At 48.0% G+C, this 26,764-nt stretch overlaps 1 protein-coding gene across 1 annotated transcript in view; it reads left to right on the top strand.

Moving 5' to 3' along the window:
- PHF2 (PHD finger protein 2) overlaps nt 1-26,144 on the top strand; it is an 82,409-nt gene extending 56,265 nt beyond the window's left edge. The window contains 18 exon segments of the mRNA XM_032699131.1: nt 137-323; nt 867-1,029; nt 2,333-2,420; nt 2,983-3,089; nt 4,085-4,176; nt 5,164-5,253; nt 6,481-6,702; nt 6,705-6,851; nt 7,632-7,751; nt 8,728-8,846; nt 9,189-9,367; nt 9,555-9,628; nt 10,671-10,828; nt 17,247-17,257; nt 17,260-17,520; nt 20,553-20,662; nt 21,820-22,080; nt 25,023-26,144. Of these exon segments, the coding sequence (XP_032555022.1) occupies nt 137-323; nt 867-1,029; nt 2,333-2,420; nt 2,983-3,089; nt 4,085-4,176; nt 5,164-5,253; nt 6,481-6,702; nt 6,705-6,851; nt 7,632-7,751; nt 8,728-8,846; nt 9,189-9,367; nt 9,555-9,628; nt 10,671-10,828; nt 17,247-17,257; nt 17,260-17,520; nt 20,553-20,662; nt 21,820-22,080; nt 25,023-25,076 (2,443 nt within the window). The 3' untranslated portion in view covers nt 25,077-26,144.
- Nucleotides 26,145-26,764: the final 620 nt, after the last annotated feature.

Consider the following 26,764-nt stretch of genomic DNA (forward strand, 5'->3'; position numbering starts at 1 on the left):
GAGCAGTTCCACTGCCACAAGAGGAGCTGCTCCAGTTTGCCATGCAAGTATTGTCACACACTCGCCTCTCGTCGTACCGGGGTCCTTGCGCTCTGTTTTAAAAAGCTGCCTGTCTGTTCTCCGTTCTCTCTGTAAGGATGTCCAGTTTTGTAGAGCCTCCTGACATTGTAAAGAAGCTGTCCTGGGTGGAAAACTATTGGCCTGATGATGCTCTGCTGGCTAAACCCAAAGTGACCAAGTACTGCCTGATCTGTGTGAAGGACAGTTACACCGACTTCCACATAGACTCTGGCGGAGCCTCTGCCTGGTACCACGTGCTCAAGGTGAGGGCTCCTGGGTGTCAGGTGTATCTTGTAACAAACTAAGTTTTACACACAAAGAACCAGCGTAAAATTCTCTTGAAATTCAGCTCTCAGATTTATTTCTCCATGGCTCTGTTGTATCTGAGCCTTATCTGCTGTAAGTGGGTTCGCTCCCAGCAGTACTGGATCTCCTGAGTGAGGAGGCACTTGGAGCATGGAAATCCAAATCCTCTGTGTATTTTCACTCTATTAGAATTTTAATATTTGTTTAGTGCCTTCTGCGCATACATCACCCAAGGCCTTAAAGGTATCATGTCCTGCTTTTGCACAGTGATGGAACCTGGTAAACATCACTCCCACAAATCTGAGCAGATGTGGTCAGCTGGTGCTTTAATTATTTCAGCCCCTCTGTACAAAGCTCACTAGTTAATTTTATTTAAATATGGCTAAAATAAACAATGTTTTCTGTATATCTAGATAAATATTGGTGTCTGTGTGTGTCTGTGCCACTGCAGTGTTGTTTGGTTTGGCTGCTCATTGCTAATTTTATATTTTCTAATTCAGGGAGAAAAGATATTTTATCTCATCAAACCAGCCCCTGCAAATATTTCTCTGTATGAACGCTGGCAGTCAGCAGCAAACCACAGTGAAATGTTTTTTGCAGACCAAGTGGATAAATGTTACAAATGCACCGTTAAACAAGGCCAGACACTCTTCATCCCATCAGGTGAGCAGGCTGGGGCAGTGAGTTTCCCTCCTCTGTTCAGAGGAGCACATCCAAAATGCCAGAGGGGTGGGATTTGACAACTTTCTCTGACAAAGTCTAAAGTCTAATTCTCAATAGAAGTTTGATTTCATGTGCTTACAAGCATAACAATCAGAAAAGAAAAAGTCAGACCTTTTATTAAAAGGCTTTCTATTAAAATTTTAGCAGCCTTTTTTAAATACCACTAGTAGGCAGAGTGTAGACCACCCATGGTCTAGCTGGGTTGCAGTAACTCCTGAATTCTCCTTCTGTATCCACCATGACATTGGTGCTTTCTGACACCTAACACAGAATTTATGTTTAATGAATTTATATTCTGACCATAACACCCCACAAAATCCTTGTCACAGACATTAATCCCCTGAGACACTCAGGAAATGCAGGTACCTGCATGAGTGTGAGTGTGCACTTATGACTGCACACTAGGCCAAAGACCTTGGTGTTACAGATTTTTATGGGTTATTTAATAGACTCAGGCTTTTTTGGATATTAGGGATAGTGGATTTTGTTTTCTTGGTTCCTGGGAGGATCTCTATAAGGACAGGGAATTGATCACAAAACAGTGCAGGGTTTGAAGTGAACACAGTTCTGCTCCAGCCCTTCTCCCTCGCCTTCTTCTCACCATGAACAACAGTTTCCTCATTTGCATTGCTGTTTCCAGCCCTCCCTGTTACCTGCTGAAACTGTAATCTCTTTGGGACAGGGATCTTCTCTCCCTCCACGTGCATGTAAATGGTGCAGAGCCCCTCGAGCCATAGTCTGAGTGCAGGCAGTGGCAGTAACTGGTACCAGTGCTCAGGAGGCAGCAGACAGTAGTGACATTTTTCTGTGTGTGAGTATATCTTGCACAGAATGTTTACACACTTGAATTTTACCTCGAGTGTAAGAAGTGGAAAGTAGGTGTTTCTGTCATCACCATCTGTGGAGCAGATGGTGGAACAAACACAGAGCAATTTGTAGAGATTCCCTAACTTGAGTAGATTTTTGTATGAAAATACATGTTTGGAAAACACCTGGTTCTGACACTGTGATAAAGTACGTGTCACAGGTTTTCATGGAGATGGGAAAGCAGCTGCCATTATGCAGCAAAATAAACAAGGGGCCACTTGTTGAAGGAGTGTGTGGTTCTGGGGCTGGACTGGAGAGCTGTATTGGTACCTAGGGAGGAAGCTACTCAGTAAAGTATAAACATCATGTTGTGATTAAAGTCTGTGCTACTGCCATTCCAGTTTTTATCCTGAGGACTCTTGTCTTTCTCTTTTAGGTTGGATTTATGCAACTCTAACACCTGTAGACTGCCTGGCCTTCGCAGGACATTTTCTACACAGTCTAAGCGTTGAAATGCAGATGAGGTAATCTGGCATTAAAATCTGAAGTTGTGCAGAGGCTCAGTTTTTAATCAATGAGTAATAATAAATCATTGGCAGTAAGGTTGGTGTAGCTCTGTTGGGCAGTTTTGGGTGCTGTACCCACCTTTGTGCCCTCTGACAATGTTGTCTCACGCTGAGTTGTTCTCAGCTGCCCTTACGCCTGTTGCACAATGCACAGGAGGATATGTGAGGTGCCTGGGTTGGTGTGACCATGTCCTGAAGGAAGAACTGCTACAAACTGCCAGGAGTTTTACCCTGGCACCTACCATTCAGTGCTGGATAAGCCCCCACCCACTCAGCTGTACTCTTTGCTCAGTGTAAGACAGTACAAGTAGTTCTTTATTGGTTCTGGGCAAATAATGCAATAAAACTATCATACATCTGTATCACCAGTGTTTTTTAGTGGTGCTGTTGTTATATTCTGTTTTTGGCCTGATGCCAGACTACATGGCAGCAGCACAAAGAGGCTGCAAAGTGACCCTGGGGCTTTTGTGACACACTCGTGCCCTGTGATGCTCTAAGTTCCTGTGGCTTTGTCTTGCAGGGCATATGAAGTAGAAAGACGATTGAAAATTGTCAGTTTGACCCAGTTTCCAAACTTTGAAACAGCGTGTTGGTACATGGGGAGGCATCTACTAGAGAAATTCAAAGGTAAAACTGCATTTCCTTGCCTGCCTCGATGGCTCAGCTTTGGGGTCTGAGAACAGTTACCCTTAATATATGGTGATGTCCACATAAAGGATGAACAGGTGGCCAAAACTGGTCTTGTTAATGTTTGAAAACTACTTTGAACATACCAGCAGAATGTGCTGCTCTGGTCCAGCTCACCCCTGAACATCCTGCCGTGGGCTCTGGGAAAGAACTGAGCTGTTCCTCTTACTTGTGCCTATGAGAAGGTTTATTCTGCTTTATAAAATAATGCTGTTATTTTATTCTGAGTTGCCTGTGAGTCTGGATTCATTCCCTGTTTTAACTGAATGAACTATGGGCTCTGTGAGCCCTCCTTTCTCCCTTCATCCTGCTGATCCTAGTTGAAGATATGGGCAGGTCTCATGGACACGGGGCCACAGGAGCATCAGGCATGTGGCCAGCAGGAGCATTGGGAATTAAAGCCAAGTTTTCTGTGAAGTTCCAGCTCTTTCAAATGTGATTCCTGCAGAGTTGATCCAAACATCCATGTGTAAATGTTCTTTACAGATTCAGGCTTGCTTTGCTCTTTGCCTCTATTTCTCTTACTATAGGATGTGTCCAGAGATATCCATCAGATCCTTCTATAAAGAGGAAAATTTGTCTAATTAATCCACAGGCTGCTTGTCAGCATTCAGTCAGAATCAAAGAGCCACTGATGGTACCTTTTTATTCCCACAGCCTGGATGAGTGAAGTTAGGGATGAGTATGGGACCGAGAAAGGAGCCAAAGGATTGCTGGTGTAGACAGAGCTGACAGGAGCACAGTGTAGGAAGGTTGAGCTGGATCTGTGACACAGTAAATATACTCCTTATTACCATCAAGTTACAATAGGGATTGAATTGTGGGGACCAACTCTCCAAGAGTTAACTTTAACTTCTCCAGTTAAACTTTTCCAAATTAAAGACTTCCTGTAAACTGTCAGTTGTTGAATGACATTGGGTTTTTCCTCTACTTAGGTTTGCATAAAGCTGGACAGCAACCTCCTGCTCATCTACTCCAAGGAGCAAAGATTCTCAACGGTGCTTTCAGGTCATGGACTAAAAAACAGGTAGGAGAAGCAGCCTGGGTTAATACTGGGTGTTTGTTAGTTACTGGGGCAGAGAGGAAATGCTAGAACAAATAACATCTCCAGAGCAAAACATCCAATTCTGAGATGCCAAAGAGAAGGAACTGGGAGAACGGGAAGGCAGGCGCTAGCTGGGATGTCATGGTGCCACACGAGGAGTGAGCAGGAAAAATGGTACCACCAGACTTCTAAAAGAGCTGCCAAAGGGACAGTGGATGAATGTTCTCCTTGACTCCAAGCATCTCCATGTGCCACAGCAGCTCAACAGAGGGTTTGTGCAGTGAGGACTGGAACAACACCTGCTTTTCTGTGGGCACAAGGCACCCAGTTCCTGCAAACCCAACACCTTGATCCAGCCAGGAAATACACACTGCTTGGAGACAAGGCTTAAAGGGACTCGAAGCCTCAATTTCCTGCTACAGCTATTTCAGAAGTGTTATTCTTGTTTGCATGGCTCCTAAATTTTGGGGGACTCATCTGCAGGAGATAACTTATTCCATCACTAAACATGGACAGGGGAATTGGCCAGAGTTGGGCTTTGACTGTGGTAACACACATGTGAGTGCAGATGATGTCAGTGCTCTCAGAGCCCCCAGAACCCTCTGCTCACACAGTACCTGCCTGTACTCACTGAGGACACCAGCCTGAGACAGCGTGTCTTGGTAAACGTAGAAAAGGAATTTGTCTCAGAATCTCATGTAAGGGGGTGAGCAAAATGATGCTGCAGCTGTGAAAAAGCAGTAATATCTGAAAAAAGATGATTGACTTTGTTGTTCTCTCAGGACAAGTTGTTACAATAACATCCAGAAGGGGAAAAAAAGTATATTTTTCCTTATTTGAATGTCTAATGCAGTCAAGATTGATTTCAGCACATAGGAAAAATTTGGTCGAGTCACTTCAAGAGGGTTTTTTTCCTATTTTTGAAAAAAACACACACAGAAACAGCAGTCTGGCTTTGTTGTGTTTTAGGCTTTAGCAGAGCATGAAGATGAGCTACCAGAAAACTTCAAACCAGCACAACTCATCAAGGACCTTGCCAAAGAAATAAGATTAAGTGAGGTTTGTGCTGTTTCCATAATATTAACTATATATGTCTAGGCTGAAAAATGGATGTATTTAAATAAATGTTTCCCACTCTCTCCATTAAAAGAACTCTGCTCAGGACTCTTGTCTGTGGCTGACTTGCCATGTTCTGGGCTCTTCTTTGCTTTTCCTCAGCTTTGTGCTGTGTCTGCCTGTCCTACACCCTTTCTCCTCCACCTGCTCCTGGCTGGACTGGCCACACTCCCCTCTCCAGCCTTATTTTCTGTTTCACTTTAGCTTCTTCTCCCCTCAAAATAGGATAGAACTCAAAGAACACTGTTGCCATCTTCATGACCACGCTCTCCATGTAACATCTGCTTTTTCTTGTGCTTAACACTCTTGTCCATGACATTGGCTGAGCTTGGAACTATGATCCTGTGCCTTGTCCCAGTGGGAAGCCTTGCTCTTGGGGCAGAGTAGCTATAGCAAATGAGATAATAATTATAACACTGCCCAAAAAAAACCAACAAACCCAAAAAAACCCCAATAAAGGAGGTTGCATGGGAGGATCATCCACTGAGTGTGGTACCATATCCCACAAGGTGACAGTAGCTGGTTCAGTTCCTTTGGGAAGACACTGTGTTACTTTCCACCCCCTTTCTAACGACATCCAAAGACCTCAAAACTGAAATCTGTCATGTCCTTTGATCCTCTTTGATGTAGTATTTAAGTTTGCTGATTGTCAGAACGGCAAGTTAAGCAGAAAATAATTTCTTTTTAATTAGTCAGTGTTAATTTTAATTGGGCAGCTATTTTACTCCTAATTTTTCCCGGGGGGCATGAAATGTGATTCTGCTACATTTATCATATCAGAATTAAGTGGAAAGTGTTTGTGCTCAAGCTGATCAGCATTTTAAGCAAAGAAGAGTGTTCATTTCATCCATCTGTGTGTGGACAGTTTGTGTGGACAGTCCATTTAACCATCCCACCTGATGGACCTACATTCCCTACCAAGCCTCTAGAGTTTCTCCAGGCCAGACCTGTGCTTGAGGGACATGGGGGTGGGAATTGGTGAGCAGAGCCTTACTGTGGCCTTTGGTGGGGTCTTCATTCCCCAGCCAGACTGGCCTGTGATGCAGATCACCCTCCAGCAAATCTTTGGGGATCTTTGGGGTTTGTTTCCCCATGGAAGGGAGGGTGTAGGTGAATATCAACCATGAGACAGGTGGGTGTGAACACCTTCTGTTTTGTGCCAAACTGCAGAACGCTTCGAAAGCCAGCAAAGCAGACATGAGTGCCAACACCACCACCGAGGAGACCTGTCCTGTGGAGAAGGAGGAGGCACCTTCACCTGTCCAAGTGACGCCTCCGCCCCCTCCCGCAGAAAAGCTCCCTAAAAAAAAGACTCCCAAAACTGTGAAAACCCCCAAACAACTCAAGCCATCCAAACCCCCCAAACCTCCCAAGCCCCCCAAGCCCCCAAAGCCTCCCAAACACCGAAAGTGAAGGGAGAAGGCAAAAAGAAAGGAAAGAAGGCAAAGGAGAGTCCCCCACCAGCCATCCCCAACCTCGACCTGCTGGAGGCACACACCAAGGAGGCTCTGACCAAGATCGAGACGCCAAAGAAGGGGAAGGTGGGTCATGTTTTAACCTCTCCCCCTTCTCCTGCCATCATAGGGATAAAATCACTCCTTAGGTCTCATGTAAAAGGCAGTCTGTGTGACACAGTGTGAAACCCTGGCTCTGCTGATGAGAAGGAAAGATTTGTAACTGCTGGTTCATTGCCCTTCTTTTATCCAACTCTTGGATTTAATTTGACTGTTTGCTTGGTTATTCTTTGATATGGAGCCTCCCAGAAACCCATTTTTATCAAAAGGTATCAATGATGACAGAACTTGTTTCTAAAGCATCAAATTTACTTGAGATTTCACTCTAGAAGGAGTGACTGGAGATAGAACAATAGTTTTCTTCCACTTTTGCCCATGTAGGACAAGTTTCTTTGTGATGTCCTTGAATTCTGAAACCTTTTAATTCAACATGAATTTTGCTGTTGACTTCAGGAGGGGCCATTGAGGCACTGACAGAGGAATGTCAGAATTGCTGTTTGTAAAGAAATACCCCTAAATCTTTCCTAAAGCACTTCTGAACTTTTAGTGGTGTGTGTGCAGTTTGTGACACCTGTCATGGAGCAGCAGGCAGGGAGATGAGTGTGTTGGTGTATCAAGGAGAAGAGCAGCTGGTCTTCTGCAGGTTCTGAAGCAGCAATATTTGACTGAACCTCAGTTTTGGGTTCCAAAAGAATAAATAGGAGTTTTCAAAAATATATCGTGTTATATTCCAGATAAAGCCTGTGTTTCTGACATGCAGCACTGCATCCTCATTAAAAGGACTTTTTCCTGACTTTTTTTCCCCAGGCTGCAAAGAATGTTCTAAGTGTTCCCAATAAGGAATCTGCAAGCAAGCAGAATGAGGTGGAGAAATTTGAAGTCCGAGAGCAAAATAAAAGCAAAACAGAAGCCAAATGGAAATATAAGGTAACACCTCCTGTTAAATTCTGCTGCTGGTTCTACCACATAATGACAAGCTGAGGGTGGAGAATTGTTCATGGCTCTGCCTAAGCAGAGAGAACAAGACACCAATTTTGAGTTTTCAAAGAAAAAAATTAAGCAGAAAAGAATCAGTCACTGATTAAGGAAGGGGATGTGTGTGGATGAATTCTTGGATAGCATGTGCTGAATTATCCATCTTATCCATGGTGACACCAAACTGTTAACAGTGAGATGTTCAGTACTGATCCCTTTTGTGATCCTTCATGGAACACAGTCCTACTGCTTTAAGTCTGGAGTAGTTGCAGAGAAATGAATAACTAATCAATAATTAACTAATAATTTATACTCAGTAACTAATTTTAATGGCATGAAATTAAAGTTAATGAAATCTGAATTATGCCACATGGACTTAAAAGCTTACCTTCCTGGAGGGCTAATGGAGGGTCAGTGAAATTCACTCCTGGAACAGCACATTTTGTCTGCAGGGGCAATTAAATAAGGTGACCTCAGGTTCTCTCACTGAAACAGATGTTGTGAAATTCTAATGACAAAAGTGCAAACAAATTCCCCTGTTACAAAATCCTCTGTTACTCACCACATTTGGGGGACCTTATTTGGACATTGGGAAGAAATCCTTCCCTGAGAGGGTGAGGAGGCCCCTGCACAGGTTGCCCAGAGAAGCTGTGGCTGCCCCATCCCTGGAAGTGTCCAAGGCCAGGTTGGATGGGGCTTGGAGCAAACTGGGTTAGTAGAAGGTGTCCCTGCCCATGGCAGGGGGTGGAATGAGATGAGCTTTGAGGTCCCTTCCAACCCAAACCAGTCTGTGATTCTATGATTTTGCAATCTCTTTTACTCTGTCTGTAGCTGAATAGATTCTCTGAAGATACCTGGGAATCTACAACATCAATGACATGACATTTAACTGGTTTAATTGTTTTGTTTTGCGTCGTTTGCCTTTCAGAACAGTAAACCTGATTCACTTCTAAAAATGGAAGAGGAACACAAATCAGAAAAGACACCTTTATCAGGAAATAAGGACAACAAATTTACATTCTCTTTCTCTAATAAGAAGTTGCTTGGGTAAGTAAAAATATGACAACACATCAACTAAAAAAGCAGATTGAAAAGTCATTATTTAATTTTTTTACAAGAAGATGAAAATCTGCCTTTCTGGTCAATTTAGAAAATACACTATCACAAAAAGTTCTTCTAGTGCTTTAGTCAGCATCCTGTTTTGAGATATAAATTGTAGGTTCAGAAACGTGTTTGTAAAATTATTCTAATTGCTTTGGCACCCCTGAAAGTATCAAGTTGACTGAGATTTCTGCATAGAGATACTCATTGTCTTCCTCTCTGTCAAGTCCCAAGCTGTTTTCTACTCAGAAAACTGTTACTGATTTGTAATTTTTCTTTTCACTTCAGTTCAAAGGGAGTCAAAACCCAGCTGAATACTAGTGTGTTTGGGTCACTGCAGAATTTTAAGGAAGACAAAGCCAAACCTGTACGGGATGAATATGAATATGTGTCAGATGATGGTGAACTAAAAATTGATGAGTTTCCAATCAGAAGGAAGAAAAACACTTCAAAAAGAGAACTGCCCTGTAAGAATATTTCCTGGTTTGTCTTTATCTGCTTAACAAAGTCTTAGGTGGTGATTGTCCAGAACAATCAGCATGTTTTATAGTAAAGAAAGCCATGTTTTACCTGTCAGTCAAATGTAAGGGAATAGGAGGGCTGGGTTTTGGAGGGAAAAGAACCATGACTCTGTGTTTCTTTTTATTCATTCAGTTTTATCAGATAAAAAAGACACCCTGCAACACACTCCTGTTAAGAAGCCAAAGGTGGAGTCGGTACCATACAAGGTATGATATTGTTCCTTCACAAAGTCTCATTTGAACGAGAGGATCTTTAAGGTCCCTTCCAGCCCAAACCCTTCTGTGATTCTGTACCTGTGATGCAGCAATTAAAATGTTTGTTTGCTGTGGTCAGTTGCAAGTTCATATTATAATATCTGAATAAGTCAGAAAAAAAATAGTTTGTTAAGACAGAACTGGAGTTGACCAAAATGTTTGGTTTTAAGTACTAAGAAATCCTCTGCACCCTGGTTTGTCTCTGGGATATTCAGGAGGAATTGCAGACCTCCTTGCCTGAGTCAGGAGCTGATGTCTGGAAGCTGGTGGTATCTCCCTGTGTGGGAGCTGAAGGAGGGAGTCCCTGGAGAGAACAGACTGGCACTCCAAGCAATAAGGGCTGGCACCTCAGCAGCCTGAAAACAGGGCAGGGAGGGGAAAAGAGTTGTTTTATTAGACTGTAGGCTACAGTGCACAGAAATCCCAGCCCCAGGGAGATGGTCAGGTGTAGGCAGCTCCCTTCCATGGCCCCACATGGCCCCTGTTCCTATGGATCTGTGCCATTCTGCTGTCTGATTTCCCAGTCTCCTGCAGTGGGATGGCAGATGTGGGTCTGTCCCCATGTCTGGATTGTCAGTGTTGGCAGTCTTGCCGGGTGCAGACCTGTGCCCTGCTGCACATCTGGGCTGGCAGAGCCATGGCCACACAGTCCCTTCCTTTCCTGGAGGGGTCATGGTCCGAAGAACTGGAGCAGGGGCTGGGAAATCAAAGCAGCACCTGGAAACACCACTGTTAGAGTGGTCTGATCCCATGAGCAGGATCAGATCTCAGAGCTTTGGGAGGGGAAAGAAAAACCCACCATGCCTACAGACTGCAAGGAAATGGATTTTTACCATGCACCTGGTTTTGTTCCTTTTATCTTTAATGAAAGCAAATTCCAAAGGCTAATCCTGTGTCCTTGGAGGAGCAACAGGCTGCAGGAATCATTGTGCTGTTCTTGTTGAGTAACTCAGTGAGTTTCCACCTTTTTTGAGCCTTTCCCTTGTTTTTGCAGAGCGAGGACTCGTCAGATGAAGATTTGCTTCACATTGACACCGAGGCAAAGCCGGGACGTAATTCCAAAGTAAAGAAAGAGAGTGGAAGTTCAGCAGGAATTCTTGATCTTTTGCAGGCAAGCAAGGAAGTTGGGGGTTTAGAGTATAACACCAACAGGTATGCACCAAGGGAGGCTTTTCCCTCTTACCTGGGAACAAAACTGCTCTTTTGTGGCTGTGTGTGAGAGAGAATGAATTGTGCAGCTTGGCAACTGCTTTTTCTCCAGTAAGCAAATTCTTCCTTTGTCCTATGATCTGGAGGTGGGAAAGATTTTTGGGGTATAATTTAAACAAATAGAGGATTTCACATCACTTTTAGCAATAATACTGTAATAGATAAAAATCATTCAAAAGGAGGAGAGAGCTCAGTGACTACAGCTTGAGGGCATGAATTACGGTTTTTAATGTAGTGAGATTGTGATAAAGTAATCTAAATGACCAACATTCCTTCCATAAGGCATTGCAAGGTGCCATGAATATCAAATGTTTGCAAGAAGGAAATAGGAAACTATCTACCCTCCCTCCTATCCCTGGTCATCATTCTTCTCCCCACCAAAAAATATGGCTTGGGGAAAAAAGTAAACTCTTTCATGGGTACTTCTGTTTCTGAAATGGAAATATTTGCCTGGGCTTAGCTATGTCTTATGTGGGATCTACTTATGTAGGTGAATGTGGGAACTGAAGCTGGATGTTTTGGGATGTGGTCAATAAGGTACAGCACTAGATCATTCAGTAATCCAGACAGTGAGTGGTGAAAAGAAATGGAAAACAAGTCTAGGCTAGGCTCAAATCCTTCATTCAGGAGTGTCTGGAGCAAGGGGTGTGTCTGGGTCCATCTCAAATCAGATGTGTGGGGTCATTACCTCCACCCTTCACAGCCCAGCTCTGATCTCAAACCATCAACAGACAGCTGGGTAACAGAACATGGTGTTGTTGGAGAGAAGTTCATGGGGGACTGGGGTTCATGTGGGACTGTTCATATATTGAAATATCTTGCTTAACTCAAACCCTGGGAACAAATCCACAAGGAAGGGGTTTTGGGAACATCAGCTGAGTTGTGGCTTCCATGCACAGAACTGCTCCTCAGGCAGGAACTGCTGCACCAGTGCCTGGTGCTCCCTGGTCATCTGCTCATAAGGAGATCCTTGCTGCTGCAGCCTGGAGGGAATGGTTTGTCCTCCATCTGTAGAAAAGCAGAGGTTTTCAGCCAAGCACTTCCCACTGCTCCCCAGGAGCCACAGCCTTGGTACTTTTGGAAGCTGTGGGCTGCTGGCAGAAGTTTCTAGATTCTAAGTTTGTGCAAACCAAGGAATAAACCTCTGAAAGGGTGAGAGTAACAAGTCTGATGTGGGAAATTATATGAGACATGTGGAAGGCTATTTGTGATTGGCTTTTTAATAAGCCAGTTCCATCTTCACCTTGAAAACCACCTTCCCCCGGCAGGTGGGATGTGTTGGGTTTCCTTGCTGACTGCTGGAACCAACAGCATAATTTCCTCCCTCCTTTCTCTAGGTCTGCCTTGGTTATACAAAGCCACAGAAGCTGTGGAGGAGGTAGAAGTAGCTGTAGGAGTGACCTGAGAGTTGAGAACAAACTGGACAGAGAGCCTGGTGCTGTCCTTTGCCCTTGCTGGGTGTTGGGGGGCTGTGATCCAGGAAAGGTGCAGCCTGCAAATTGAAAAGGATCTGTCAAAGTGGAATGAGGAGATCCCTCCAGAGAGGAAGATATTATCTAAGCCTGGGAAAGTTAAAAGTCATAACTGAGAATTCCAAAAGCTATGCCTTGTGGTCAAAGGGGAACATGTGGAATAAATTACCAAGGGAAAATTACAATAGAAGAAAATATTATCAGGGATTTTGAAAAAAAAATCTTTTTTTGATGTTGAGAGAGAGGATGGAATTTGTTAAGGTTGCAGTGTGGTTACAAAACTTCAGAGACATCTAGAGAAGGGAACATTGCTGAACTAAAACCATCTTCTGGTTCAACCTTCGCAACTTACTAGAAAATTGTGTCCTCAGATGGTTGCAAGAGGTTAAAAAATATGATATGGCCTGACTTCATGCAGGGTGCATTGGCTGTGCAGAACCAGGCAGCTCTGTCGAGACACTCTGGCCTTTGGGCACCACCATTTAGGGTTCATTACTGGTTGCAAAGCAGGGACCGGGATCCCCATCCCTGTGCTGAGCAGAGATGGGCCACAGAGTCTCCTCTGATTTCTCTTTCCATCTCTAATGGGGGTGAAAAGGGCTTGATTTTAAAATCAAGTCACACAGTCACTTCATCTCCTCAGAAGTCTTGTCTTGACAAGGCTGCTATTTCTGGGGACAAGGTCTCGTCTCTCTCTAGTCCTCATTTTCCTGTGTTGCTTCCCTTTCCATAGCAAGGAGGGGTTGACCAAACATCTGTCATGGAGGACATGGGGAGAGGTGTCCATGTGTCTGCAGCTCCCAGGAAATCAAGTAGTTTTGTTGTCTTAGCTCAACTGGGTCAGTGGTTCCGGATTTTCCCGATCTCTTCAGATTTGACCCCAACTCTGCTCCCACACTTCAAAAGAAATAATCACATTAACACTTGTCTGTTTGACTGTTCCTGTGAATTCCTTTTCCATTCTGTGTTGTGGTTCATACTGGGATGAGTGTTTACATCGAATTTACAGTTACATTTTGGCAGGTCATTAGACATGTGTTGACAAGCAGCTAGGTGTGTCTAACTCTGTCAATAAAGTTGCCAGGCTAATAGAACTCCCATGCTGGAAGTCTGGTACAAAAAAAAGAAAAATTATCAACTATTATAAGAATTCAAAGAAATCTTCCTTGACCATGTGCACACTACCAACCATTTATTGCCTGCTGATGAAATGGTCCTCCAATATTCTCTGCCTTGCTTGGGGGTGTTTTGCTGCTGGCAAGGGGTTAAACTCCCAGAATAGAGAAGGACTCAGGCCTTTGCTTGCCCCCCCCCCCTCCTGGATGATGTACCCAGGGTATTTGTGGACTCTGTGGTTTCTGAAATCAAAATCTCCCAAGCACAGTCGTGTCACTGGACTCGGCTGAGTTCCTGCACTGTGTGGGGCAGTTCAGTGGGAATGTGTCGTATCAATGCTGGCTCTGGGATAAACACTGGGCTTTGGCAGTGTGTGCTGCATCTTGATTGAAAAAAGCCCCTGATAAATGTAATTACTGTGTTTCATTTCATAATTAGGCTCGGCTTTTTAAATGACCATAATGTGCTTTTTAAAAATAAAATGGAAGAAACATGATATGCAAACGTACTGAGTCGCAACATGATGCCAGTGTGGTCATGTCTGACTCTCAGGAGCAATTCCCATCTTTCTCTACAATAAAGCAGATGAAGGGTAGGGATATGTATGTATTTATGGATATACACGTATATATGTATATCCTGGATACAGCACGTAGTGGTCATGCAGGTGGGTCACTGTGGAGTCTCCTCTCACACATCAAGCAGTCTGTGCATGGAACCCTGTCAGACCAGTGCTGGAGCTGCTGTATCCCAGCACTAACTTGGGAAGCAGCTCAGGGCTTTTTGTGATAATGGCCTTATCTGAGTTGTGAGAAATTTTGTTCTGTAAACCACTGGACTGTCATTTGCAGCTGCCCACCTCAATTGCCCCAATGGTATTGCCTCAATTGCTTTAGAGAGCTGCAGCTCAACTCCATGTGTCAGTGGGGAGAGGGAATGACAGAGCTCCTGCAGAAAGGCTGCTGTGACTGTGGGAGTGGGCTGAAAGAACTGAAAGGGAATATGGCAAAAGCTTGGAGGGCTGGTCGTCACCTGATCTTGAAATGAGCAAAATTACTTGTTGTGTCCAGGTCTGATTCAAAAATGGAAGGAAACACTGGGGTTGTGCTTGGTATTATTGGAGTTCCATAGTTTTATACAACCGTGACTTCTCTAGAGCCACCCCTCAGTCAGTAATATTCTGCTGGAATATTGTAAATTCAGTTTCTATATATGAGGATATAGGTGGAAGGCTCAGTAATTGCTGATGAAAGGAAGGAGATGATCTGCCTAGAGAGGCTGAGCCCTCGGAGAGAGGTGACAGTGGTTGTGAAGAGTGAGGCACCAGGTCCCTGCATGATCCCCTGCATGATCCAGGGTGTTGGGATCGTTCCTGTGCCCAGCCTCGCTGAGGAGGTAAAGCCTGAGTGCTGACTTGGTGTATTCCTGTCCCCATCACCCACTATGTCACCTGCTGTCAGGGATAGGATGCTCTTGTCAAACCTGGCTCAGTACCATGGACCCCCCTGAGCCTCCTTTTCTCCAGGCTGAGCTCCTCTCAGCTGTTCTCATCAGACTTGTGCTCCAGACCCTTCTCTAGCTCTATTCCCTTCTCTGGACACACTCCAGCTCCTCAAGGTCTTTCTTGTCATGAAGGGCCCAAAACTGACCCCAGGTTTTGAACTGTGGCCTCAGCACTGCCCAGCACAGGGGGACAGTCCCTGCCCTGGTCCTGCTGGCCATACTAGTGCTGGTACAAGCCAGATAAAGGCACAAACAGCTGTCAGTCAGTTTGTTAGAGTGTCCCTTTCTCTGTGCATCCACAAGAGCATTTGTCAGCCTGAGAACAGGAACACAAGGCTGCTGGGATTGAGGCAGGTCAGAGCTATCGCCCAGTGCCACCCCACTGTGTGTTTGGAGGTGGCTGCGGAGGCAAAAACATTCTGGCTGCTTTATTCCTGCTCCCATGCTCTTTTAAAGTGTTTTTAAGCTGTAATTGTAACTCTCTGATAGTTTACTTTCATAAATGTGGGGGTTTTTTAAAAATCATTGCTAAAGCTACAGAAAGGGGATACGGCTCTTCCAGAGCTTCCAAATAGCTTCTTGAGTCTTCTTGAAATTTTTCTTGACTTAAAAAGCTGAAATACCCTGATGGAAGCACACCAGGCGCATGCCCTAATGAGAAACACTCTGCCCCATGTGCAGCTCTGTCTCTGAGACATTTCACCCATTTCAGGTTGGAGTTTGACTCTCAGACTCTGGTTTTGATCATATCCCACCATTCATTTGTTGAAGTTTGTGTTGCTTAAGGCAGTTCCTTTCTGATTTGCCCATTTAGTGGTCAGTGTTTGATGGTCTGTTTGCAGTGTTTTGAGAGTCCAGTGCTTGGAAAAACAATTCAGGGAAAAAGAGTGGAGGAAGATATGTTTAAATTCCTTATAAATGGTGCAAAATATGCCTTTACCAGAGAGAAGGCAAAGGAGGAGGCATGATATTGGAGGAATTTAAATGGCTGTTTCCTAAATAGGTTTTTTTAGTGTTCTTCTGTTCTCTGACTTGTGAGCTAACACCAGTCTTAGCTCATTTTCAGGATTATTTATAAATACCCTTAGTGCCCAGAAACTTCCTTATGTCTTGTATGTCACTCTATCCTGAGCCCAAATTAAGCTCAAGTAGCAGAAAGCGATGTGGTGCTACTGATTCTCTTGGGAAGGGCTGTGTGTTCATGGCTTCTGTTCCACAGCTGTAACAAGCACCCTTGCCACAGCAAGGTTTTTTTGCATTTCACTAATTGCCCGAACTCCAAAGTTCTGGAAATAGTGGATGATGTGTTCTGCCTGTCACAGAATTAATGTCTGGTGTTCTCCTGTGAGATTATCTGTGTTCATCTCTGTGGTGGGCAGGGTGCCTTCCCACCTCACTGTCAGTGCCAGTAGGAATTTACACCTTGTTTGACCTCAGCCTATTCTAGGAATGCAGTAGATGTGCTGTGTCTGCTGATAATGGGCAATCAATACTAGAAGGGAAGTTCAAGGAAATCTGTCTCTCTCCGGTATCTCCTGTAATCAATCCGTCCCACACTCACATCAGAAAACCCTCCCAATGCGCTGCAGAAACTTCTCAAATTACTTGTGCCTCACCGTGTTGCTCTTCCAGCAGATCCTGGAGGGGTGACAGTCCCTGTTGTGAACTGGGGCCTGTGACTATGAACTTCCTTCTAGTTGTTCATGCTCTTGCTCTAACTGCTTGTATGGAGCAGAGCCCTCCACGACATCCCCCATCAGTGCTGGTGCATAAGCTCTCTTTTATAGGAGTTGGTAGTATAGATTATAAATTATTATTAAAATATGATGATGAGGAGGAGGAGGATTTGGAAGTACAGATAAATAGCTATTAAATATATATAGGTAGAGAAATAATATTATTAAAAGATAAAGATGATGATGGTGATGATGATGATAGCTGGTAGTAGAGACACTGTACTGTTGGGAACACAATATGGGCTTAGGAAAGTTCCCTGAGCCCTGTCCAGAGCAATGACAGCCCCCAGGAACCTGCCCACCTGTGCTCAGCCACGTGGTGCTTCTGGGGTATCAGCCCACATCTGAGGTGCTGTCTGGGATACTGCTGCTCCATTAAATTACCTGCTGTCCCTGGCGGTGTGTCCAGCTACTCAAAGGAACCAGGGAATCTCTTCTAGCACAAACGTGCTGTGAAAAGAGTGAGCTGTCTGTGAGGGGTTGGTGTTTCTGGAATCACTGATGGCTCCTGTGTTTCTCCCTGTGTCCCCACAGCCAGCCACCTGCTTCCCCAGCACCCAGGAAGCCATCCAGGGCATGCTCTCCATGGCAAACCTCCAGGCCTCAGAGTCCTGCCTTCAGACATCGTGGGGCACCAACCAGGCGAAGAACAACTCCATCTCCATGCAAAACTCCAAAAAAACAGGCGGCGGCAACAAAAACGCCGGGAAGCGGTTACTGAAGAAAAGCACAAAGAACAGCATCGACATCGAGGATTACGATGAGGATCAGGACCACTTGGACGCCTGCTTTAAGGACTCGGATTACGGTGAGTAGGAAGGAAGCAGGGGTGCCTGGGGCTGCATGGTCACACGTGTGCATGTCTGCAATACCCCATTGCCCATGGTCGCTTTCTCCTGCTCTGCCGTGGTGGTGTCGGCCGGTGTTTGGTGAGGAGGAGTGTTTGTAACACGAGGTCTACACCACAAAATCAGCGAAGACCCTGTGATACCAGACTGGCTGCAGAGCCCATGGTGACACAGCCATCTGGGCAGGCTGGAGTCGAGGCTTGGCACAATGAGAAACTCTCAGAAATATGAAAAGCCCCTGAAACTGTAGCAGTCAGCCCAGAAACAGGAGACTGTCTCAGAATATGGGTCAGGCACTCGTGACAGAAATGTCCTTGTCTGCACAACGGCAAAGAAACATCTGGCTGAGAGGGGTGAGAAGTTGGCTTTGTACATGGAAAAGGGATCCAGTGTTATTTTGAGTGTTGGCAGAAAAGGCCAAGCATCTGCAGCAGAAATGAGCACAAAGCCAGTTTGCACCAGTTACATCAGTTCTGTCATAATTATCATGGAATCATGGAATGGTCTGGGTTGGAAGGGACCTTAAAGCTCATCTCATTCCAACTCCCTGCCATGGGCAGGGACACCTTCCACTAACCCGGGTTGCTCCAAGCTCTGTCCAACCTGGCCTTGGACACTTCCAGGGATGGGGCAGCCACAGCTTCTCTGGGCAACCTGTGCCAGGGCCTCCCCACCCTCACAGGGAAGAATTTCTTCCCAATATTCATCTAGTCCTGCCCTCTGGCAGTGGGAAGCCATTCCCCCTTGTTTTGTCACTTCAGCCTCCTCTCCAAAGTCCCTCTCCAGCTCTCTTGGAACCCTTTTAGGCACTGGAAGGGGCTCTAAGGTCTCCCTGAAGACTTCTCCAGGCTGAAGAATAATATGCAGAAGCATTTTTGTGTATAAGTGAGGAAATCAAGACAATAAAGTAAATGCTGATAGGGACTGGGAAGCCTCAAGTGCCTAAGGGGGCAAGAAATTGGTTTATGCTGCATAGCAGGAGAGTCTCTGCATGTGTTTCAGTCTCCCTGGCAAGTGTGACCATCAGGAATCACTTGCTCCAGTTGGGAAAGAGAAGTGGGTCTTTTCAGATCATTAATAGAGCTGCCAAGTGGGGCTGCTGTGACGGGTTGCAGGAGGCTGCCCAGACACTGGAGTGCACACGCACTGGGATGCAGTGGGAGTCCTGGACATGCTTTGGAAAAGGGCAGCACAGGACTGTGGTTGACAGATGTCACATGTGCTGTCCTGAGGGGCAAATTTGCTCCCTGTGCCGGTGCTGCCAGTGAATGGAGAGTGGTTGTGAGCAGGCTGGGTCTGCAGAGGCTCTGCCAGTGCAACATGTGATCCGCAGACTTCAAGTGTCGATGGCCACGTGCCCCAGGAATGCCAACACCAGGGATGGGACAAATGGCAACTGGCAAGAAAATGAAATGCATGTGAAAAAAAACAACAGAAGCTTCTTAGAAAAGGCTGGGAAAAAGTTTGGGCAGAAAAGTTGGTGTTTATCCCAGAGGGCTGGGAAGTCCATTCATAGAATGGCTCAGCTTCATCTAGAGAGAGGAGACTGAGGTCAGACCTCATAAGGATCTGCAGCTCCTCCAGAGGGGCAGCTCCGATCTCTGCTCTGTGTGACCCAAGGGAACGGCTGGAGCTGTGCCAGGGCAGGGGTAAGCTGGATATCAGGAAAAGGTTCTGCCCAGAGGAAGGTCAGGCACTGAACAGGCTCCCCAGGGCAGTGGTCACGGCCACAAGGCTACCAGAGCCCAAGGAGTGTTTGGACAACGCTCTCAGGGACAGGGTGGGATTGTTGGGGTGTCCTAGGCAGGGCCGGGAGTTGAACTGATGATCCTGGTGGGTCCCTCCCAACTGAGGAGATTCTGTGATTACAGAGTACCCTAAAAGTACCCGGTCACAGTTTAATGACAACAGCTCCCAAGGGTAGTGTGTGCATGAGAGCAGAGGAAAGTCCCCTGAGTGTCGCAGCTGCCAGCCCTCAGTGGCACTTCTGGGGACCATCCAGCTGTGGTGCCTGTGGTCACCACACCTGGACAGAGCAACGTGCAGGGTAGAGCTGTTTCCTACACTGAAACTATTGCCTTTGTTTCCTACTGTAGTTTACCCTCTCTCGAATCAGATGAAGATAATCCAGTTTTCAAATCCCGATCAAAGAAAAGGAAAAGTTCAGATGATGCCCCTTACAGTCCGACGGGTAAGTCCATGTTGTCTGTGCTGCCCAGACTCAGGCTAAATCATGCAGGTCCCTAAAACCCAGCCATTTTTCCAGGAGTGTGGAAACCGTAACTAGTGATTTCTTTATCATGTGAAGGATTAACCCTTTCCAGCACAGTGGGAGGTGATCCATGCACTGTGATTCCTGCTGAGCAGTGTTAGCCTTCCTCCTTCAATCAGCTGGCAGGAAAAAAATCATTCCTTGGTTGGTTTATTTCTCCTCACACTCTTGGTGGCACCTTAGCAGAGGGGTAACAGTCAATCCCTGGACAGCTGAGTAGCTTGGTCTCCTCCAAGCTCAGCCAAAGCTGGGTGGGTTTGTTGGGGCAGCGACAGGCAAGAGGGTCCTTAGACCCCTTTGATGTGGCCCACGAGTAGGGGCCCCTCCACGGCGTGCTGTGTGTGTGACAAGCAGCCCATGTCTCAGCAGCTTGTGGCACTGCATGTCCTCCCCCGAGGGGGAGTGAGCGCCATCCATTTGGAAATGATGCTGGAGTTGCTCATATCCATAATGTGGGCACACACCCACACGGCTTTGGCTTCAAGTGGCTGTGGAGTTGCTCAGCTGTGTGACATCTTTATCAGCAGCTTCTCCCCACGCTGCTGTGCCCGGAGGCCATTGGCACCTCTGCCTTCAGTCACACCCTGGGAAGGGAAAGGCAGAGGCTGGCCATCCCCATCTCTCCCTGCTGAGGAGGGCAGAGCCCCAGTGCCCTGTGCATGGCTGTGCTGCTCCCACAGGCACATCCCTGCCCCTCACCTGCCTCTGCTTGCCTTGCAGCACGAGTTGGCCCCTCAGTGCCTCGACAGGACAGGCCGGTGCGAGAGGGCACGAGAGTCGCCTCCATCGAAACCGGACTCGCCGCTGCCGCCGCCAAGTTGTCACAGCAGGTGAGAGACTGCTTGGGCAGTAGGAGCTGTCAGGGGAGGAGAGCCCTGTCCCCCAGCAGAGCCGTGCCCGAGTGCAGCACAGTGCCAGCCCTCCACAGTGTTTGCTCATGCCAGGGACACGAGGCTCAGCAGTCTCAGGGGAAATAAACGGGATCAAAGCCCAACAGTGTCACAACACACCTGAGCACGCCACAGGGTGACAAGGGACAGAGGAAAAGCGTAGGGAGTGGTGAGGGAGCGAGAATGGCTACCAGGGTAGAATAGGAGGAGGTTGTCCCAAAGGAGTGTATTTGGTGTGTATTTGAGAGCCTGACTGATGTGATTGCCTGTCTGTGCAGATCAGCTGCTGGGAAGTGTCAGGATTTGCTTCCAAAGATTTGGTGAACTGTGGGTAGTTAGGGGCCAGTTTAGCAAAGGTACTGGGGCACTTTGGGTGTTGGCAGGTGTCCAGTCTCTGAAGAGGTCAGATAGGCCCCAGACAGGTGACATGAGGAGGTGCTAAGTTGACAAAGTCTACTGGAGGAAGGTTGGTGAGGCACCTCGGGAAGTTGGTGGAGATGCAGGTTGTGGTGGCTTTGGGCTTCTGCGATGTAGACTGTTGAGTAGAAGAGCTTTGAGGATGGTGGCAGGGTATCATCAAGAAGAAACTGAAAGTAATCAAGGGACTCAGGGCTGATAGACTGCTGTCCTCGTGGTGCACATGTCCAGGCGCAGTTACAGGTCAGGAGATGATGTGTGTGTCCTAGCGGGAAGCAGAGGCTGAATCAGTGGGATGTTTAATACCCTCCATGCTGTTGTGAAAGGGTGTGAAGATCCCTGAAGATAGGAGGTGCCAGTTTTTGTGGAAGATGGAAAGCTTTGCTCATGCCGACCCCGCTGCCGTGCCAGGGCAGTGTCGGTGCGGCCCTGGCTGGCTCCGCTCGCCGCAGTGGTAACGAACGAGGAGGCTCTGCCCTGGGCGTGGACGTAGAGGCACGAGAGGCAAACGTGTGTGTGCAGCTGTGAGCCAGACGGTGTCGGAACAGCCCCCGAGCGCTTGCCCGTGGCCAACTCCGCGGGGTTTCGTTGTATCAGCACCCTAAGCAACGCCGCTGGCCCTTGCCCTAGCTAAAGGTCTTCTGGGGATTAATCTGAGCTTCATCTTTGTCATTTTAAAGGAGGAACAAAAAGGCAAGAAGAAAAAAAATACCAAAAAGAAGCTGTCAGCCCCCAACGCAAGCAAAGCGGCTCAGGAAGGCAGCTCGCCCGAGCCGAAGCTGGAGTCACAGGCCAGCAGCCTCACAGATCACGAGTACACCGCAGGGGCCAGCACCTTTGGGGTCGCCCAGCCTAACAGGGGATCGCAGCCGATGGCACCCGGTTGTTTCCTCACACAGAGGAGACCCTCTTCATCCTCGCAGAACAATGCCTCCCCAAAGGTACCAGGAAACGCCGGGGGTTGTGGTGCAGGAGTGGGGAAGGGTGAAGCCGTCATGTAACCCGTGCCTTTTACAGGGGCTTCACATGCCGTGTGTGCCGTGGGGATGCAGAAGTGCAGACGTTTGGATGCAGGTCAGATCCAGTCAGAGATAGGGCCCATGGCCTCGGCTGTCCTGGCACTGGGGGCCAAAGAGGTGTTTTGCTCCTGGGCTGTTGGTTGCAGGGTGTGAGGCATCCCATGTCAGGAGCACTGCTGAGCGTGGCCTCAGCTCGTGAGGAACACCCACAGTGTCACATCCCAGTCCAGCCTGTCTGGCAAAGCCTTGTCTGGGGAAAGAGGAGGCTGTTCTGTTCAGAATAGGGCAGCACTGTGATGGTGGCAGAGGTTGTACACCACCCTGTGCTGTGCCTGAGGACACTCCTCCCAGGCTGTGAGGCAGGGCACACTACAGATCTCTCTGGAGAGTTGCCTCAGAGAAGCAGGGGAATAGCAAACCTTGGGAGTAACACAGGTTACAGGAAGAGGTCTCTCATTGTCTGCCATAGGGAAAGTGTGACAAAGCTGAGGCTGTGCCTGGATCTGGGCTAGGACCTCCTGTTCTCTGCTTATACTTGGATCAGGAGGTGTGGCTGAGGCAGGAGTGTGGGACAGGCGCTGCGTAGTGTGAAGGTTGTGTGTGATCCCAGTGGGAAAGACCCTGATGTGACAAGTGAGGCAATGTGGCACATCTCTTCTGAATTCCCTGTATTTGAGTGGAGCAGATTAGAGGAAGTGCAAGGTATCCTGGCAGCTTGGATGGGCCATAAAGGAGGATGAGTATAGCCTGTGGTAGGTGCTGGGGTCCTGCCAGGAGCTAGTAGTATTTGTGGCTTTCTGCAGAGCCAGAGTGGAAGGAATGTGTTTACCTGGAATTCTGCCTTTGTGTTGAAATGGTGGCATTAGGGAAACAGTTCCAAGGTAGTGGAAGATGTAGTGTGAAGATGATCTATCAGATCCAGATGCTGATGGAGCCAACCCCCAGTGTGGCTGGTGAGCTGGCCAACACAGCAGGGTGTTGTGCAGGGAGCCTGGCCAGGCATGTGGATCCCACCCTGCCCATGGGATCACTCAGTCCTCAAAGGAGGGAAGGGGTCATTGCCAAGAGAGGAGAGGCTGATGTGGCAGGGGGTGGAGCACCATCAGATAGATCTTCCTGTGCAGGGTCTTAGGACAGCTGAAAGCTCTGAGGGGACTGCAAAGCATCTCTGCATGGAGCACAGGAGAGTACTGAGTGTGGGGACCACCAGGCTGGGCATCACTGGGATGAAGGCACTATGGAAGGAAATGGTGGGATGAAGCAGAACTAGGAAGTTCTAGGACCTCCTCAGGAAAGGTCTCTCAGTCTTACAGAGTGTGTGAAAGGAAGAGAAATGAGGAAACTTCTTGTGGGAAGTGTCACCCACACCATCACAGTCTTTAAATCTGGGGCACTTAAAACAGCTGGGACCAGTGGAGAGGAGCTGAGTCCCTGCAGGCACCGCACTTGACTGACCCTGTGGCAGATAAGTGGGAAGGGGAGAGGCTGCCTGGGTTTGTGCCCAGCAGTGCTGGGGCAGTTCCTGACTGTATGGTGGTAGCTGGGGAGCAGCAGAGGAGCGGCTCCAGTCCCAGGAGCAGCACACAGGGAGCACAGAGCTCACTTTACCACATTACTGGGGCTCCTGGTGGTGGTGGTGTCCTCATCAGGATGAGGACAGGGAGTGATGTCCACCTGGGGTGTGTGGGAGTGCCTTGGTGCTAGTCTGGATCTGCAGGAAGGAAGCATGTATGTCTGTGTGTGTTTCCAGCATCCCCTGGTGAGGCTGGATGCAGGTGGTGTCTCTGGCACTGCAGGAAGAGAGGACAAGGAGAAATATGGAGATGTGTGGTATGTGGGTTGGTCTCAATGTGGTGAGTGAGGGCCAGGCATCCTCAAGACAGTGCTTGTCCTGGGACCTGTGGTGGCGTGTGAGCTCAGGATCCCTGTGCCACGTTTCCCATAGAGGAAGTCAGAGAGGAGCCCAGAGATCCCTGAGCAGCCTGCAGGTGCAAGGAGCTCTGTGTGTGTGTGTGTGTATGTGTCTGTGTGTCTGTTTGTGTGTGTATGTGTTTGTGTGTCTGTGTGTGTGTGTTAGTGTATGTATGTGTGTTTGTGTGTGTGTGTTTATGTGTGTGTGTGTTGTGTCTCTGTCTGTGTTTTGTGTGTCTGTTTTTCTGTGTGTGTTGTTTCTATGTGTCTGTTTGTGTCTGTATGTCTGTGTGCATGTGTGTGCGTTTGTGTCTGTTTCTGTATCTGTGTGTTTGTGTGTCTGTGTGTGTTTGTGTCTGTGTGTGTTTGTGTCTGTGTGTTTGTGTGTCTGTGTGTTTGTGTCTGTGTTTGTGTCTGTGTGTTTGTGTGTCTGTGTGTTTGTGTCTGTGTTTGTCTTTGTGTTTGTGTGTCTGTGTGTTTGTGTCTCTGTGTTTGTGTCTGTGTGTTTGTGTCTGTGTGTGTTTGTGTCTGTGTGGTGTGTTTTTGTGTGTGGGTGTTGTGTTTGTGCAGCCTCTCCCTGAGGAGCGGGATGGCACTGGTGTGGCAGGGTTCGAATTCACCCTGTGGGCAAACAGGTGACCGTGAGCAGTGAGCCAGGGCAGGTGAGGACACAGAGCAGCAGGGCTGGCACTGCAGAAGCAGGAGGGTCCCCAGCAGAGACGGGTCCCTGGGGGTGGGTGGGCAGTGTGCCCTCACTGTGGCAGGATTGGTTCTCCACGGACTGTGTTCCTCGCTGAGGCCCTCACGCCTCGAGGGTCCTGGCGGGTGTCCTTGAAGGTCCTGGGCAGGCCTGTCAGCAGGGCCAGGGGGGCAGGAGGCAGCCAGAAGGTCGGTGCCTGTGGGGTGGTGTGGGGCAGGTGTGGGCCCTCACCGCGACCCTGCTCTCCTTCCAGGGAAGCGCACGAAGGGGATGGCCACGGCCAAGCAGCGGCTCGGCAAGATCCTGAAGATCCACCGGAATGGGAAGCTGCTGCTCTAGTGGCTCTGGGGACACTGCCACCCAGCTCTGGGCCCCCCCACAATAATCCCTTTAACTTTCAGCGGTCGGACTGTACAGAATCCTGCTATAAATATTTTTTAATATAGATGTCCTTTCTCAGAATGCTGAGAGCGACTAGCCGCAAAAAGTTAATACTAATCTCGGCCACCGAGGAGTGTGTCGGTCCCCCCCGCTCTGGCACCGGCACCGACCCGGCTCCGGGCCTTGGGCCCCCTTCCCGCCCGGCTCCGAGCAGAGCGGGCGGCCGTGGCCGGTGTGGCGGCAGAGTCGGGAGAGCGGGAAGGGGCCGCAAGGCCTCGTGGCGGGCGGGGACCGCGGGCCGAGGCGCCGGGCTGGGAGGCGGCGGGCGCGTTTCTCAGGCACCCCTCTGCCACCCCGCCGCGTTCCCGGGCCCCCCTTTTCCTAGAATGTAGCTTGTACATAGCTTTTGGAATAACCACCGCCGGGTTTTTATACGGGAGGGTCTCTCCGGGCGCCGCCCGCCGGTACCAGCTCTTTGCGTAACTTCTTGTACGAGGAGGGAGACAGTTATTTTACTAGCACCTTGTGGAGTGTTTCCGTGTTTTGTGACGATGTAATTTATTAATGTTTGTAGCTTTTTATATTTGTACATTTCTTATGGGCTTTGTTTATATACACACATTACCGGGGCGCGGCGCCTGCGGGGAACCAGAGCCACCCGCCGCCGTGGCACAGGGCCACCGGGGCCACCGCCAGGGCCACCGGGGCCACCGCCAGGGCCACCAGGGCCGTGCCGGCCTAGGCGTCGCGCCGGCTTTTTTTATTATGATTATGATTATTATTATTAGTATTATTTTTTTCGCGACATGTACATTTCTAACAAAGTTTATCGTGGCTATCTATCTATGACGGTGTTTTATTTACCGATTCATATCAAATGCTCTTGTATCGACTTCACGAAAATCTTAAGTAAACCTAGAGCAAAGTTTAAAAAAGAAGGAAAAAAAAAAAAAAAAAAAAGAAAGCAAAGTAAAACTATTTCAGGTTTTGTACACAATTGCCTGGGCCTGGCCTTTTTGTGGGGTCGGCAAAGGAGGGATGGGGAGGCAGCCACAGGGTGTCTGAGGGATTGTTGGAGGAGCAAGCAGGGACCCAGAGCAGAGGCAGCTGTGGGGGCTCTTCTGGCAGTGCCCCAAGTGCTCTCAACCCCCTGCCAGACCTCTGCTTGCTGCAGCACCACAGGAAGCCTTGGCCAGTTGGGCATGGTTTTGAGTGTCCCAGTAAGATATCTCCTGGTCCACCCGGAGATGTTCACCCACCGCCCAGCACTGCTCTCATCATCCACCTCCCTTGGACAAGTATACATGCTGTTTCCCTCTGCTTCCTCCCTCCCTCTTAGAGGTCACCAGGTGCTCCAGGCTTTCCTCTTTGCACACACTGAAACATCCAGCATCCCACCTTTTTTTCCAGACTGGCCCTTGAGACCAATTTCCAAGCACTTCTTAGTTGTCACAGAGAAACTGAACACGACACCTGCTGACATGTGCAACCTGCAGTTCTTTTTGCTGACAAAAGGCTGTTCCCACCTCCCACACCTGTTCCCTGCTCTTGGAGACATTATGCTGGCAGTGTTCCCCTCTGACAGTCCCAGCAACCCCAGTGGTGCAGGGCTCT

Source organism: Chiroxiphia lanceolata, chromosome 11 (assembly GCF_009829145.1).
Source record: "Chiroxiphia lanceolata isolate bChiLan1 chromosome 11, bChiLan1.pri, whole genome shotgun sequence".
Taxonomy (NCBI): Eukaryota; Metazoa; Chordata; class Aves; order Passeriformes; family Pipridae; genus Chiroxiphia; species Chiroxiphia lanceolata.